This window comes from Xyrauchen texanus, chromosome 3, assembly GCF_025860055.1.
Source record: "Xyrauchen texanus isolate HMW12.3.18 chromosome 3, RBS_HiC_50CHRs, whole genome shotgun sequence".
In the NCBI taxonomy this organism is placed as follows: domain Eukaryota; kingdom Metazoa; phylum Chordata; class Actinopteri; order Cypriniformes; family Catostomidae; genus Xyrauchen; species Xyrauchen texanus.
The window spans coordinates 48,492,495-48,509,942 of NC_068278.1; the positions used below are offsets into that span (position 1 = coordinate 48,492,495).

A 17,448-nucleotide genomic window follows, 5' to 3' on the forward strand; every position below is an offset into this window, starting at 1 on the left:
ACCTTTGTTTGTGTTCTGCAGAAGAAAGAAAGTCATAAACATCTGAGAGTGCATGAGGATAAGTAAATGATGAAAGAAAAATTCTAATTATCGAAAGCATGGAATCCAACTTTTATGAAAACTATCAAAACCATGATAATATGTGGTTTGAAATCTGATTAAATGAATAAAATTAGAAAAGTTTTTTCATAATTCGGGACGCATCATGTATTTCATGTATTTCACGGCATTCACAAACAATTCATTTACTCGTTTTCGTCCATGTACTGAACTATTTGGTATTTGCTATGTAGTAAATAGAGAGTGAGTGAATGAGTGAGTCTCTTGGTATCATGATAATGCTTAAGTCATTACTTTGGCAACTTATATAGGCATATCGGATACTGACAGTGACAACCCTGTATGGCCAAATGTATCAGATTTTATCACTTGCAAAATGACAGCACGATAAGATTTGACAAATCTGATTTAGATACACTGTGAGCAAAGCTTAACGCTCTGAGATCAAGAACTTATCCAGATCTAGTGATTCTAACGAGCACAGGCTGAAAACATCACACCATTGAATAAGGGCTGAATTAGGCAATCAATTAAAACACACACATTACTGATACCTTCAACCAAACCTACCATTAGGCAGTCGTTGTGTCACACATACTGGTAAAACTTTAACTTGCTCTTCCTGTGGATCTGGCTCCAACTGTCCAAGAGGACTAAAACCAGAGCTAGGAAGAGACGGCAAAGCAGTCAAATTGCCACGGTGGAAACAGTGACTTCTAGTAGGCAAAGCAGGCATCAGCGAGCTTTGCTTTATCAGTGGGGGTGGAGGTGGCGTAGGAGGTAAGGGAGCAAATTTAGTAGTCTCTGTTTGTTTAACAACTTCAGGTGGGGTGTGCTGGGGCAGAAGACCAGCAGAGATGGGGCAAGAGAGGGAACGTGGTGGTCTCAGACCACCCGGAGTCGGAGTGCATGTTGAGCAGGTTCCAGAAGAGATGGGCGCACCTTGGAGGCGAACAGGTGAGTAGCTGCCCAGTGGAGATGGCCGCACAGTTGTTGGTGCATTAGAGGCCATGTGAAGTTCCCTTTGGTCTTCTACCGAGTCATCTTCACCACCCTCAGGAGCTGCAGCTCCTCGAGCCTGCATATGGCTAATGTATCCGTCTAGAAGTGGAAGGAGAGGCTTCGCTTGTGGTTTTCCAAACTGTTGCTGGAAAGTGAAGGGCTGTATGGGTAATGAGGTCGGACGCTGATCTTTGCTATAGCGAACTACAACTGGAGAGGAGTCTGTGGAGTTAGACAGGCCACCTAAGGTGAAAGAAAAGAGAGAGAGAGAAATAAACTACTTCTAGGAGGACTATGAGGGGTGAATGTAGTAGAGATAATGACCAAGATTTGGAAGATAAAACGGCAGACAAAGTACCACTTAGACTGTTTAGGCAACAACACTTGTGCAGGCATTAACCATCTAAAGCATGTCATAAATCATTATGAATACATTATTTCATCTAAATGTAAACTCTATCAGAAAAGCCATGGCAATGACATAGCATAATAAAGCAGTTGGAATGAAAGCCAGCAGCGCAGGGTAGAAACTGCACAGGAGACAACAGGATCTTATTAAGCAAGAGAAACAAACCCATACATTATATATATATATATAAACATCAGAAAATCACTCTCACACACCCACAGATCTGCAGACACTGCGTCAAAAACTTACTATCCAACAGGGGTACAAAATAAATTGGATACCATGAACAAAATGTGAGGAAAAGCCCATTTCTAAAGCTCCTCTGAGTACACATCTGGGTGTGTGTTTATACGTGCTTTGACCATGCACAGTGTGTCTGAAACGTCACTCGGCTGTTGCGCAAGCTGTTTGCTCCACTTGCCTGTATACTCAGATGTCTGAGCTCTCAGTACACTGCAGTACACAGTATACAACCAGCAGGGGCAACATAGTACATAACACACAAAGAGAATACACACCCATGCAAGCTAACCTGCATATAAGCAAACTCCTCTTTTTCAAACTCCCCTCCCTCTCGTTTCTTTAATGGTCAATGTGCAGGATGAACAATATATCAAATAGAAGTTTCTTGTATATTTCTCTGTTTGTAAATCCTTAAATATTACACAAATAACTTACAGTAATCATTTCAAAATTCAAGTAGCTGTAGGGCACTTTGTTTACTGCACTTAGCATAGTTGTCTGTATAGCCCACCAGAGCATTGAGAACATATTTAGTGGTACATGCTAAGGCAAATATTATTGTTACTATTGATCATAATGTAACAGATAAAAAAAGGCACACCCTGGATTCAAACTTGATATTCCAGGTGTGGTAGTCAGTGCAGCGCTCTCCAGCCCCCCACTAAGTATTAAATCTTGGTGTGTTATGGACATTAATGATACCTCATTTAATCAAAAGAACCACATTGCAATGTGCTAAAAAAAAAAAAAAATAAATAAAGACCTAAGCAACCACATAGCAATTGCCCAGAGTTCTGTTGGTAAGTCTAAATTCAGGATGTTTACATGCTCTGCTATAATCGAGCTACAACAGGCAAAGTCAACAGGTTTTTGCAAAGTCGAGATACAACAGGTTTTTGCATAGTCGAGATACAACAGGTTTTTGCATAGTCAAGCTACTGTTTTCATCTGTTTGTCCAGGTATACATTAACCAATGCCTAATCGAACATTGGAATGTAGGATATCTAATTCACCGCTGTCTTTTGAAGCAACCATACTATGCTGAGGCCAATTATGATACGTTTAATGTGTACAATTGCATTATCTCTGTCTGTTAGCCAGACTTTGTCATAATCTGGTACGATTTCAGTCAGACTAAAGCATTTACATTACATTTTAAAAAGACAAAATATGGTTTTAGTTCAACTCGTATTGGACTTTTTAAGAAACAATGGGAATTAGTGGTATGTTTACATTTACAGTATACAAAAACTGTATAGAGTTCTGGCAAACTAGCCGCAAACTTTAAAAAAAACCATTTCCACTCATTATTTTCAGGTGCAACTGAGCTTATGATTCGCCGCAAATGTTTGCCAGAAGTTTGCAGCTCTTCACTGGTAGTGGCGAACCTGTAGCAAACCTTTAGCAAGTTTGCCGCAAAGCTCATATGCATGTTAAAATAATCAGTGGTGAATATCAAGCAAGTTTGCATCAAATTTGCAATGAAATCTCGATCCAAAAGAGACTAAAAAGCAATAGTGTACAAATAACGTTAATGGCAAATTCTTTAACCTAGTACTTCCTGAGAATATACAATGTTTGCTAAGCTAGGCCTAAAATTCTAAAGAAAAGTTCATGTTTATGTTTATCTATATTTGTTGCTACCCAACCAATACATAGTGAAAAAGAGGCACCAAATACAAGTCACTACTGGATGCCAGGCTGTGCAATAGTAATATTCAGAAAAGAACAATGCAAAGACAGCAGAATTCAACATTGGGAGCTATCCTCACACCTGCTCATTCTGTTAAACCTGTAACCACCAAGCAACTGCGACTAACAGACAAAGAAAAAACTATAAACATCAAATAATGGTGAAAGAATGTGAAACAAAATTTCAGTGTAATTAATTTACAATAAAGTAAATCTACAATCAAATAAAGCCTTACATATATAATCCAGCTCTTGCAAATTACATTCTCGCAATAATGCACCCATCCTCTTTTGTAGATCATATGCTGCCATTACTTTCATGTTGGAATTACTGTAATTATGAGATGGCAACTTGGAGATTCTCCTCAGGGTTGTTTACATCCTCTTTTATGGTTTCTATAGCAACACACATAATGGTAAAATAGATTCATGTGTGCTTTGTTTTTGACTACAGGAAAATACTTAATCACTAAATTAATTCATCTCTATATGCTACTGCAAAATATTTAAGAACAAAGAAGGCACACCAGGTAACACTAGCTTTAATTAACCAGAATATAAAAGAGAAACATGTGTTGAGGTAACTTTGTGTACAAAGTTGCAGTAAAATATAGTACTTAATCATCACAATAATTAATCAATATATTCTCTAGAAAAATATTTAAGAACAAAGAAAGCACACCGGGTAACACTATTTTTGACATTTCAAACAGACCTACCTTGAACTTTTGAGAACGTTGCGGTTTTTTTTCATCAAATCAAGAGAATTTGGAGCTTTTATAAAATTAGTATTTAAAACACAAGTACAGATTTTACAAATTGGAAACACACACTTACAGTAAATACGACAAAACAAACCTGCCCTTACCTTCTGCTTTGGTTCGAGTCTGTTTGGCCGCTCCACCCGGTGATTCTCGCAGTGGTGTACTCCATGGTCTATGTGGGTAGGACATATCACAGCTCCCCTGACTGTGGCATCGAGTGAGTGGTGGCAGACTGTGGCTTTGACCCTGCTGAAGGTCTTCCACGATGGGCGAGAACTCTCCAGAAGAGTGGGAGTGTGTAGACGTGGCCTCCATGCTGCCCTTTTGCAATGATGACCCTCCAGTTCTCCTCTTACTCCTTGCTATTTCTGCAAAAGAAGTGACCCGTGGTGGAGGTGGTAGGCTTGGGGCTGCACTCTCACTTAGGCGGACTGGGCAGCTTAGCATTCGCTCCAGCGATCTGAGGCGAGGAGATGGTGACTTGTTCAAGTTCCGATCATAGCTGCGTGAACGGGGTCGACTACTTCCCAAAGCGCTAACTGAATTGCAGGCTGTCATAGGTGTGGAGATGTTGATATACACCTGTCCCTCAATAACATTATCATGGGTAGAGTCAGTCAAATCTGGATCATCTTCCGTTTTTGCATCATTCTAATAAAAGGAAAGGAAAAGATAGGAAAGTATAAAAAGGAAAGTAAGAGCAAGAAGAAAAATAAGAAGGTAGAGAGTTAGTGAGGTCTCATTGCTGAGGATAATTGAAATGTAACCTTTGAAATTGAACTGACCTAATCATAGCATACTGGCTAAATATAAGTTATTACTGAAAATATCAAATAATATACCAGCTCTGTGTCCTCTTCCTCTTTATCCTCTTTCATTTGTTGGAATAGGTAGTATTCTGTTGGCTGAGTGGGACTTCCTTTGCTGTGTTCATCCGAGCAGCTTGTGACTGATGACCCCGCTGGACTGGGAGAGGACTGGGAAGAAAGGTCACAAGTCACAAGCTTGTAGTAATTCTGCGTTGCTACAACCAAGCGAGCTTGGCTTTGACGACACAAGGTGAGGTCATTGGCAGAGGTTTCAGCAGAAGGCAAAGCCTCACTTCCAAGGTGGTTGTGGTATGAGTTACAGTTCGCATCTAGTTCCATTGTGGCACCTCGTGGCTGAGATGGACATACAGAGGAAGAGTTTGCGCATTCTTGAGTGGCTGAAGGATGCTGTGGGGGTTCTGTTGGGGAGGTGTGTAAGTCCAGGTAGAAAGCTCCGTGTCCACTGCTACACTCTGTCCCGCACATACCAACAATCTCGGACACGGATGAGACACTGGTTTGGTCGACAGAACTGTTGATATTGAGAGATGGCTTTGCTGGGACAACGTAGTTCATTTTGTTGTAAATCGTGCTGAAGTTAACCAGCACTCCATCCGAGCTGTTACAGGAGGAATCGCTGGCATAGCTGTGGTGACACTCGGAAAATGATTCTGGGAAAGGTTCAGGGTATTGCTGGGAAAGACCACAACAGGAGCAGTGAGGCGCTGCCAGACTGGAACATTCAGAGCTTCCTCTTCCACCCAGCATGGACTGGTCTTCATCATCATCATCCTCACCCCACTCTTGCTCGCCACAATCCATTGAGAGGGTGGACCCACTGCTTCCATGACGTCGCTGGCTGTCCAATCTCAGCAAGTTCAGGCCTTCCAAGTGAGTAGACAAATCAAAAGTCCCACCTATTGTACTGTCTCTGCTCTCTGCTGCTCCCCTTGGGCCATTTCCAGAACGCCACTGTTGCTCTGTAGAGTCATGCAATAGAAAAGGTTCAGCATTGTAGCCAAGGTCATGTAAGTGGAAAGGTGACAAGTCTTCATTTGCAAGTAATGCATGTGAATTTCCATGCAAGTGAAAAGAACAGTCTTCCAAATATCCATTCAGATTGTCTTCATCCTCTTCGTCTTCATCTTCAGTGTTGAGCAGAAACGGGTTACGTCGCAAGTTTGGCCTTTCATGAGTTTTCATTGGCAAGGTTTGAGCCTGATCTTCTGAGTTACTTGATGTGAAAGAAGAAGTGTCACTTGCCATGCCACCTTCTCTTCCACCTCTTCCTTGTTTTACTCCACTTCTCATCCCTTCACCCCCATTAGTGTCGCTAGAGCTAAGGCTGCTGCTGGATGTCTGTATGAGGCTGCTGTACACCAGTGCCTCCCTCTGTAGAATGTCTCTCTCAGGCAGAGAGGTAGTCCGGCTCAGTCCCAGATTCTCTGGACAGCTAAAGGGATTCCCGCTCCTTTTCAACGTACTACCACAGTACTGTCGCGAACTCGAAACTTGGCAGTGGACCAACGGAATGTGGTGGACAATAAGGGTCTCCCCTGCTAGCTTAGGTGGGCTGTCCATATTCTTCTAGCATGGGTGAGAATGAAGAGAAGGTGATTTAGATATTAGTTCACACGTCCAATGCCAATCCTTGGTTTTGGAGAGTGATGAACATTGAAGAAAAGGTTAAACAAGATGTCTTGACAGCAGGAAAACATCTGAAAAAAAAGGAGATAGGATTCAATTTTGAATTCTCATCACGTAAGTCATTTTTGTTAGGCTTCTTGTTTTGTAATGTTGGCATTCGTAGCATTTTAAACAAAGACGTAAAAGTCTGACAGAAAAAAATTATCCGCCGGGGGAAACCAGTAGAGCCAAAACCAAAAAGAAACAAAAAGAAACCCAGATATATACCAAATACATAAATAATTTAGTAAACTCAATTTAAATCCTCCTTTATCTGCTCAGAACCCAGAGATAAAATGGACTCACAATGTGGTCTATTGACTAAAATCTTACATGTTTAATTCATTAGGAACACATGTCCACCTACTTATTCATGCGATTATCTAATCAGCCAATAGTATGGCAGCAGAGCAGTGCATAAAATCATGTAGATATGGGTCAGGAGCTTCAGTTAATGTTCACATCATCCATCAGTATGGATAAAGAATGTGTGGTAGTTCTGCAGACGGAAACGACTTGTTGATGAGAGGGATCAATGGAGAATGTCCAGACTGGTTCAGAATAGCACCTCAGATGCGCAACACGTTGAACCTTGAGGTGGGTGGGCTACAGCAGCAGAAAACCACATCGGGCACTTTTCCAGGATGATAGTGTTCCTAATAAAGCGCTCAATCAATCATCAGAATGGGGAAAAAATTTGATCTCAGCAATTTTGACCGTGGCATGATTTTTGGTGCCAGACGGGCTGGTTTGAGTATTTCTGTATCTGCTGATCTCCTGGGGTTTTCTTGCACAACAGTCTCTAGAGCAGGGGTGGGGAACCCTGCTCCTGGAGGGCCACTGTTCTGAAGAGTTTGGCTCCAACCCTAATCAAACAAACATGAGCAATCTAATCAAGGTCTCCAGGATTACTTAAAAAAATTAAGGGTGGTGGGTGTGATTAGGGTTGGAGCTAAACTCTTTAAGGACAGTGGCCCTCCCTTTACACTGAATGGTGCCAACAAGAAACAAAAAAATCCAGTGAACGGCAGTTCTGTGGACAGGAACGCCTTGTTGATGAGAGGTTACAGAGATTGGCCAGACTGGTTAGAGCTGACAGAAAGGCTACGGTAACTCCGATAACCACTCTGTACAATTATAGTGAGCAGAATATCATCTCAGCATCTCAACACATCTAACCTTGAGGCAGATGGGCTACAACAGCAGAAGACCACATTGGGCACTTTGTTAGGACTGTAGTGTTCCCAATAAAGTGCTCCGTTAGTGTAAATCATTTACAAAACAATGTATAGTAAGGAAATGCATTTAAATTAAATTAACACAAATGTTCTAAAGCTTCAGTAATCCATGGAGAAAATTGAGTGGACTGTTGGAGCCGATTAATGGTTAATGCATAGTGTTAACATAGCATCTGGGAACACTCTATTCTCTCATTTCTATTTTTATTTATTATTTACATCCACCAAACACACTGACTTTCACAGCCTTCACCTCTGTAATAACAGCAAGGGAGATAGAAGGAAAGTGACTAGATGAGGGGACACTGTTTTTTTGTACTCCATTTACTGTAACTCTAAAGCGATTTTCTCTAGATGCTACATAAGCATTCTCCATTGCAAGCTTTGAAAATCACCTTCAAGATGAAAAGACAGCTTACACTTTCACAATTACTGATAAAAGGATTAGTCCTTACAGCACAGTGCAAAAGATAAAAGATAATGACTTTCAATTCAGATAAAGAGGTCTATAAAATTCTCTCAAATACAGGTCTATTAAGTCTTTAGGAAGACTTCACAAGATTTTGTCACTTTTATTTATATGGACGGTAAAGAGAGGTATGGTGCTTTCATACAGGTCTGAGATCCCTTTTTGATCTGTATGGACACAGAGCTGAGTGCTTTACAGTCAGGTAGTGAACGAAAGAGGGAAAGGAAGGGAGGAGTAAGTGTTGGTGATTGACCTTATTTCAGTCAGGAGGAAATCTTGAAGAAGGACCTGTTGTTGGTGCTCTAGGTGGGCAGACAGAGACAGAAAAGAGTCATATTCAGAATTTACTGTTACTCATCCCATCGGTTCCAGTAAAATTTGTGGTTTTGGACTCTATACTGACACCTATCATCCTGGATACAGGAAGTTTGTTTACTAAGTGCTGCAACGTCAAAGTGAAGATGTTTATCTTCTGTTGTTTTACTTTAAGTCTGTGTTTTTTTTCTGTCTGGCACTACACACAACCCTATTATGGACATTCTTGGATTTAATCCAAATACATTTTTGTGTGTTGTTGCGCTCTGGACTATGATCGGGCAGCCGCAACTTGCAAGCTTTCTGGCAGATGAACAGCGCTGTGTGCTCGCGCTTGAAGTTAGATGTTGCACCATTTATCCATGATCAGCGCCATGAGCTGCAGGTCGTAGTATTTTGTTACATCAATTTCAAATTATTGTCACATTATTAGTGTTAGTAATTGCATGACACAGGTCTGTGTCAACTGTGACACAGTTTGTGCTGTCAACATGGCAGTGCCCATGAGAAGGCAACTCGCTCAGTGTAAACTTAAACAGCTTTGACTGGGTTACTGACAAGACTGGAGTCTTCCTCTAATCTGATTGTACATAATTTGCATCATATTTCTATTAAATCCTATTCATGTGTAAAAAAAATATATAATTAGTAAAAACAATGCACCTTTAAGTTATAAACCAGGTATGTTGAAGCAAAATAGTTCCTCACAGGACAGGGAAAAATTCAATTTTAAACACTTCAAGAATTACACCAAATTGTAACTCAGATCTGCAATTTACACATACTGAGGTTAGCTATTTCCAGCAATTAATTGTAAAAATGTGTCATTTCAATCTGACTTCAACTAATCAGTCAAACACAACTGAGACATCGGGAGCAACACCCAAAGCGGAAATATTCCAGCTTTACTACAACATTATAATCTAATGCTGCAAGAAGTTCACCAAAACAATGCTAATTCTCATCATTCACTCATCCTCATCAAAACCTGTATGCAAACAGTCTCTTGTTGTGTTCCACAGAAGAAAGAAGGTCATATGGGAGAGTAAATGATAACAGCATATTAAACTGTGTGGACCATTCCTTTAAACTAAAAACAAAAAAAGACAGTGAGGCTGGTCAAGGAAGGAGGAAACGCTCTCTTTCTTTTCCTCAGAGTCTCAGTGTTACATAACTAAAGGCCGTGACAGGCACAGCATTCCAAAGCCCTGGGCATTTAGCTACAAGATCAGCTGCAGCCAGACCTCAACAAGACGACATGTCTATGTAATACATTATGACACACACACAAACTAGATGCAGTGGTTTTTATGAAGGTATTCAGATATTAAGGAATACTAAAACTACTTTGGGCCAGACTTGTGTTATTTTTAAGCTACATCAGCTCTTTTTTGACTGTAAGTGGAAGGAAAGTGTGCATTTTTGTGTCTTTGGTTTACTACTATGGTAATTATGATTACAATTAAAGATTATTATGCCAAATTAACAACTGGTAATTGTTATTGACCCTCTTTTCACAGTTATACAATACATTCTAAGAGAGATAACATACTCAGGCTGATTACGTACACATTTTAATCTCTAGTCTAAAGAGTTTTGAATAATGCTGTATTTACTGAAAGATCAATTTCTTTCTTTCACAACAAGAAGTGTGGTTATGTTACTTTAATATTGACATTAAGGAAACTGGATGATGACCATATGAAAATAGCCTGGGGGAATAAAAACAGTCAGATGATGATGAGTTAACCGTCTCAGAATAGCTAGACCAAGGCTTCATAATATAAACACATTTTATATTACTTTCTGTTAGGGGTACTTCAAAATTTAATATCCAAAAAACATTCAACAAATCCTTTACCACAATAAACACCAAAATATAAAACCCGGTATACAATTCCAAACCTTTATAGGCCTATCAAAATTAAGACTATCTTGTATGAAGCAAAGTCAATGTCCCGCAGAATGAAAGTAAACATAAAGCTACTTTCAGCAAAAAATTAAGTTTAACGGGCCACAGGCTACAGACAACTTCACAGCCATTACGACAATATGCCATAGCTCTTACATATAGTAACCGTAAAATAACTGTGGTATGTATAATAAGACCATAGTAACCGAAAGTAAAACTGAGGATGGCTTCTTGTTATCATGCTTCAGATCAATTTAACTTTAGTTTCAATAGGCCTAAAACAAACCATGCATTTCTGTTATAAATACATTCAGAAAATATAAATGCAGCTTGCCATTAGAATAAATAATTTAGTAGATTCCCTTACTCAATTATTTAGTATAAATCTTCAACATTCCTGCCAAAATACAATGAAAAAAAAACCAGTAAGATTTACTTAATTTGTACAATTTTTTGGACAAAGTTTTTAATGGTATAAAATTAAGTAAAATCTACTTAGCTTCATGGCATAGTATTGATTAAAGTGAGTAAATTTAACTTAAAAATTTAAGTTAATAAAGTAGCTTTTACATACAAGTCTGATGTACATTTAGTAAATTTGAAATAACATTTTATTGGAAAATTTCTCATTTTGATCTTTCCTTATAAATAAGTTTAATCGTGTACCACATGACATATGGAAGCCTTACACGGAGAAGTTCAATGCATGCTATATAGTCTATTAGACAACATCAAGGGCGTAGATTTGGCAAACAAAGAAACCATTCAAGCTCATTAATTATTCAAGCAAGATGCATACTGGAAACACCACCTTAAAAAAGATAAGTAATTTGACTTATTTTATTTACCTGTGAAATGTACTCAAATTAGCAAATAAATATGACACAGGTTTCTACTTTAAGATTGATACATGATGATGCACTGTAAAGATAACAACCATTAATACCATGTTTGAATTTAAGTACAGATATAGAATTTACTTACTACTTTCAAGTTCACGCTTAAACTAACTTACTCAATATAGAAAGCTTTTAATCTCTTCTGCAACAACAAAAACTATATATTTTTTTTTCAGTGAATGAATTAAGTTACTACATAATAATAGTACATATGGCCACTTTTAAACTCTTAATAAATAAAATAAAAGAATAATCTCGAGATTTATATTTAAATTACATTTCACAGCAACTCGTAATCCCAGTCATGTCTTGGTCCTGTCTTAAACAGAAGCTGCTTTTGTAAATTCTAGAAAGTTGTCTCGCGGGCAGGAAGACAGGCTATCCTGCTTATGTAACGGACAAATAAACAACATATTCAATCATATTTCTCTGTATAGCAATGAAATGCCTCTTTCACCTTTTAAATCACTGCTATGACCCTCCAGAAGCAGGAATTGCACAACGGTAGTCCAACAAACTGTCAAAAGCTTCCGAAATGTTTCTTTTAGCTCACTGCATACATAAACAATTGGGCTCGTGATCAGTTTATTTGACGGCGCGCTCTAAGAATAATAACAAAAGAAGGTCATGTTTGTTTGTAGCGTATGTAGCTAATACATGAAAGTCAAATAAATAACCAATAACAAGGATGTACCTATAAGGAGCATTTATACATTGCCCGGCTTGCATTAATTGGTTATTTTGATGCCCATTTGCTCAATCGAATTCTTTTTTCTCTGTCAATATTATATTAGGCTATTTCTAATTTAATGTTTGATGCACGCTGAAGCCGAATGCTTTCGCATGATTATGTGACTAGAGCGCTCTGCTCGTTATGCGCAAATACAAGGCCCAAGCAACGCGCCCAAGAATAACAATGGCATATTTGAAATAACGGTGGCACGCCCGGAATTTGTTGGGCTGTTTAGCTGCTTTAAGACGCGTAGTGAAATCATTACACGCAATACATTATCATAATGAAGGCCAAGACGAAACATAAATAAATAAATAATATCAAATCTGCACCAAAACACGGCGCCTCCACAGCCAGACTATGATAGCTGGTTTCCATACACTAGCCTATATTATTATTTTCGGTCATGATTCTCGTAATAGCCCTACAATATTCTAAAGACAGATCAATCCAGTTTTAAGACTGTATAAACAATCGTAAATATCATTAATGATTTTCACGCGGAGTAGCCTGTGTAAAGTGCGAAAATAACTGTACAGGTTTTCATTAAAGGGTCCCGGTTTAAAATACGTGTCTCTTCTATCGGATTAAATCTTATAAAAGATTCACTCCTTAATGTTGCGATAGTGCAATCTTATTAATTAACACCAGCACTGGAAAAACTGATTCAGCAGTGATGTAAGACTTGCCAGCGGGCAGCGTCTCTCCATTGACGCCCCGTTACAAACCACCGATCCGTCGTGTTTACTACGTTTTCCATGTAATTACAAAATAAAACGGATATTTATACTCACGTTGACGACAACTGGAATCTCCTTGGTTGCCACTGGGATCACGATATAAAATCACGGTGACCGATTCCACGTTTGCGTTGATTTCGTATGTCAGTTGATAGAGCGCAACAGCGGCGCTGGATCCAAGCGAACGGCGCTACGTCAGGATGAAGCGCGCCCTCGCTCACCCTCTGGGCTATTCTGGCTCGAATCAGATTTACAGGGTCTCTTTTTGTCAAGGGTAACGTTTTCATTTAAGTGTTATCAGGGGCGTATATTCCGGGGTTGATGGGCGGTGGTACCCCCACAATTATTTATACCATGATTAATGGAAATATGGAAATACTTCACGCTGCAACTCCCCCCCCCCAAATGTACTCTGTTGAGTGTTGTACTGGAACACAAATACAATTTTGTAGTGGGTCCAGTTGACTGCTTTTGGAGGTCTTTAGCATGAGGAAGGGTGGGGTGTGTTGGGATTAGTGATGGGTCCTTCATGAACGATTCGTACATTTTGAATCGTTTCAATAGTCTCAGAGTGATTCGTTCAATTGTCGTCAGTGGCGGATTTTGGCGACTCCATTGGCCACCCCACTCGCAATTGCCGTTTTTGAGCACAAGACTTAACATGTACTGCCCGAAAATTTCTGTGCCACCACAGACTGATCGCTGGCCCCTGCCTGGCCACCGCTGTGAAAAACCCCTGGTGGCCGCAAATGCGCAAAATCCAAAGCATGTACAGGAAACTGAATTTATTAGTTCACCTCCCAAGTCTTCGGGCATTATAGTCTTTCATTCATCTGACACGTGACAGCCTCATTGGTACCCATAGGATCAGTACAGGAAACAGAATTGATTAGTTCACTTCACAAGTCTTTGGATCTGAGTCTTTAGTTCATTTTTCATGTGAAAGCTGTATAGAGGCTGTAGCCTATTGGAAACAGAAATTAGTTCATACTCCCAACCTTTCTTACAAGCAGTTATTTTGATTGTATTTTTGCCTTTACTGTTTCACAAATTGTTTCTGGTCTAAAATTTTTGCTTCTTTATGATTTCATGACTTCTCTATTGTCATGGTTTTTTTTTCCATAACATTGAATCTGATAATGAAGTGTTAGTTGAAACTTCAAACTTTCTGAATGATGGGAAAAATAACATTTATAAAGCAAGATGTCTTAAATTCAAGCCCAGTCCCAAAATTTACAAGTTTTACATTTTCTTCATAAAACGTCATAGACTACAAAAGCTATTAAAAAACCCATATTATTGATTTCTCTACTGAACTGATTTGGAATAAACTGTAATTTTCTTTTCCTAATGATGCATCCTCTCGTTGAATTATTTATGTCCTTATTGTGAACTGTAGAAACAAATCAAGTATGCTTTAATTAATTTCCCTTTGAATTGAATTATTTTTAATTGATTTAAATGAATTTTATTTGGATTTATCGATTGTCATCTAAAACTTTAACTTTTTATCTAATTTTAATTTTTATACTTGGCAGAAAATATTTTGTATACACTTCCTGTATTAAATACATGAAAATAATTAACCATGATGTCATTCTTATGATTTTAAAATTTATTTTATTGTCATACTTCATGTAATTATCATGATACAAACTACTTGTTTTCTATGCGAGTGGTCACGAGTCAAATGAACGAAATTACTTGGATCAATCTCATTCTGCAAAATGAACAAATCTTTATTCAAGTCAGTAAAATTATCTGATCTTCCCATCACTAGATGGGATGTCTTATGTTCCCCTACAGGCAGTCCTTTGTTCATTTATCTGCGAGTCAAACAGTGGCCTACTAGTCATTGCTAAAGAGATGCATTTCTCATTGTTCTGTGAAAGAATGCATGCCTACACTTTCAGGAACTGTGCTTTAAATAGTTGCCATATATCCATGAATGGTTTGCTACACCAAGCTGGATAGTCAGGGAATACAGTGGCTCTAAAAATAATTTGGACACTTAAGCAACACTTAAAAATACTTCAATGAATCATTGCATTAGATAAAAAAAAGTTTCAAACCAGTTGGCATCAACAAACAAACTATGGTAGACCAATTATGTTTTTTTATCTCTGACCCAGAACCAATTATTTTCTCAAAAGTGTACAAATACTATAAATACAAATAATGTGTTAAAATAATATCTATATTGTTTTGGCAAATGCTTTGCTTGAAACTTGTGCTTATGACATCTTTCTGTTAAATAAATGTCACTTGCTTTGTTATTTTATTATCTAATGCAGTGATATACATCAAGTGTCCAAAACGTTTTGGGATTTTGTATTTATCTAAACAATTTGTCCCTCCATTCATTCATCCCTCCTATTTATATATCAAGAAAAAGTATGTGAACCATTTGGAATTACCTGCATTTATGTATAAATGTATCTTTCATTTGCAATAATGAACAAACACAATCTATTTTAACTAATAGCACACAAATTATTGTATTGTTCTTGTTGAATACATCATTCAAACATTCACAGTGTAGAGTCTGAGAGTGACTTGCCAATGGTGACACCTGAGAGTAACCCCCTGCCTAACAAACCCAAAACGGACGATCCTAAATCTTACACTGGAAGGAATGACGATAAGAATATGTTTGAGGAAATACGAAGAATGAGTCCTACTCTGCAGGTGGTGGTGGTGGATGATGTCTCAATTGAGACAATAAAAGTGCTCAAAGACTCGGTGGAGAACATACAAGCCAGACTTGGAGCGTCAGAACAACGGATTTCGGATATGGAGGACGCAAATGCTCAGATGGAGAAAGGCATGGAGAAGTGCGACAAGAGATTGGACACTGTGGACATGTGTGGAGGACCTCGAAAATCGAAGTAGGAGGAATAATGCCAGAATGGTGGGACTGAAAGAAGACAAGGAGGAGACGGGCAAAGTAATGCAGTATGTGGAGAAGATTCTCTCTCAGGTGCTTGGCTTAAATGGCAACGAATTCGAAATGAACGTGCACATCATTCTCTCACCCCATGTCTAACACGAATGAGCCACCTAGGACCATAATGATGTGCTTCTTATGTTCATCGGCTCAAGACAAGGTGCTACAGGTGGCTAAGGAGAAATGTGGAATCGAATGGGAGGGCTGTAAGCTGTCTATGTTTGAAGATCTGACAAGAGAGCTAGCGGAGAAAAGGAAGGCATTTATCCTGGTGAAGAGACGCCTGCACAAGCTTAATGTGAGGCACAGGCAGGCATACCCTGCAATGCTTATCTTTACATGGAAAGGACAAAAGAAAGCATTCTGAGACAGCATGGAGGCAGAGAAGTTTATGCAAGATGTTAAATTGAAGACCATGGGACTCAAAACAAAGTGTGTGTGAAGATATGGAAGTAAGGTAAACTTTTTTTGATGGGTTGGTTAGGGGCCAAAATGGTTGTGTTAACCATCAACGCGCCTCACGGACCGAGTTAGTTAGTCCCAAGTTAATTTAGTTCAGTAAGGGCGGGAGGGGGTTGTATAGCAACACCATGTTCTGTGTTGTTCTGGAAGTCACAATCACAGGGTGCTTACAGGTTTGAAAATGATGGGTAACAGTTACATTTATATAATATCGAGAAACCTAAATGGATGTGGGAACCAAATTAAGAGGAAGGTATTGGCATATTTGAAATCCAAAAATACAGATATAGCTTTTATTCAGGAGTCTCATATAATGGGGATGAGGAAGCAGTGACATTTCAAAAAGGATGGGTAGGGTTTTTCACAGCTCATACTCAAGCAAACAAAATGGGGTGATGATTCTTATCAATAAAAATCTAAGCTTTGTCATGCTGAAACAACACAATGACAGTGAAGGTTGACTTATTTGTATTGAAGCCTTGATCAACGGAATTAGGGGTTTTAATTAATAGAGTGGTAGGAAACATGGAGGGTCAAGTTATACTAGTAGGTGATTTCAACCAGGTAATGGATGGAATGAATTATAAGAGCAAGTCCAGTGGTAAATCCTCACCCAGGGATAGAGCTGCAATCCAGATGTTGGCAGACTTGTGTTTAGTGGATATAGGGAGGTTAGTGAATCCATGTGAGAGAGAATACACATTTTACTGCCACAAGTAACATACAACAATTGTTTTTTTCCTGATATCTAACACTTTAGTAGACTCAGTTGCAGAATGCAAATTAGGTGCCATTGCCCTCAGTGACCATGAGTTGCATGTTGACTTGAATACAGATAAGGTAAAAAGAGGCCATTGGAGGCTGAATACTGTGCTGCTGCAAAATTAGTCTTTCAGCGACAGTGTCATAAAATCTTAAATCCTTTTTTGAAATTAATATTGGCTCCACAGAAAAAATATCCTCTGTTTGGGAAGCATCTAAGGCACATACTGTATAAGAGGAAAGATCATCTCCCACTCTTCAAAAGTGAAAAAAGAGAATGCAGATAAAGTTAAAAGATTAGACAG

General features: G+C 38.8%; 1 protein-coding gene across 2 annotated transcripts in view; it reads right to left on the minus strand.

The window, feature by feature from the left end:
• Positions 1-13,228, minus strand: part of LOC127625220 (AP-4 complex accessory subunit RUSC2-like) — a 28,768-nt gene extending 15,540 nt beyond the window's left edge. Inside the window, exons 1-4 of one of the 2 annotated variants that reach the window (XM_052100372.1) lie at positions 13,027-13,228; positions 5,014-6,698; positions 4,276-4,822; positions 631-1,305 (exon numbers count right to left, since the gene is read on the minus strand). In XM_052100372.1, coding sequence (XP_051956332.1) covers positions 631-1,305; positions 4,276-4,822; positions 5,014-6,561 — 2,770 coding nt within the window. In that variant the 5' untranslated portion in view covers positions 6,562-6,698; positions 13,027-13,228. The remainder of the gene's footprint in view (positions 1-630; positions 1,306-4,275; positions 4,823-5,013; positions 6,699-13,026) is intronic. The other variant, XM_052100382.1, reaches the window with a different exon arrangement.
• Positions 13,229-17,448: the final 4,220 nt, after the last annotated feature.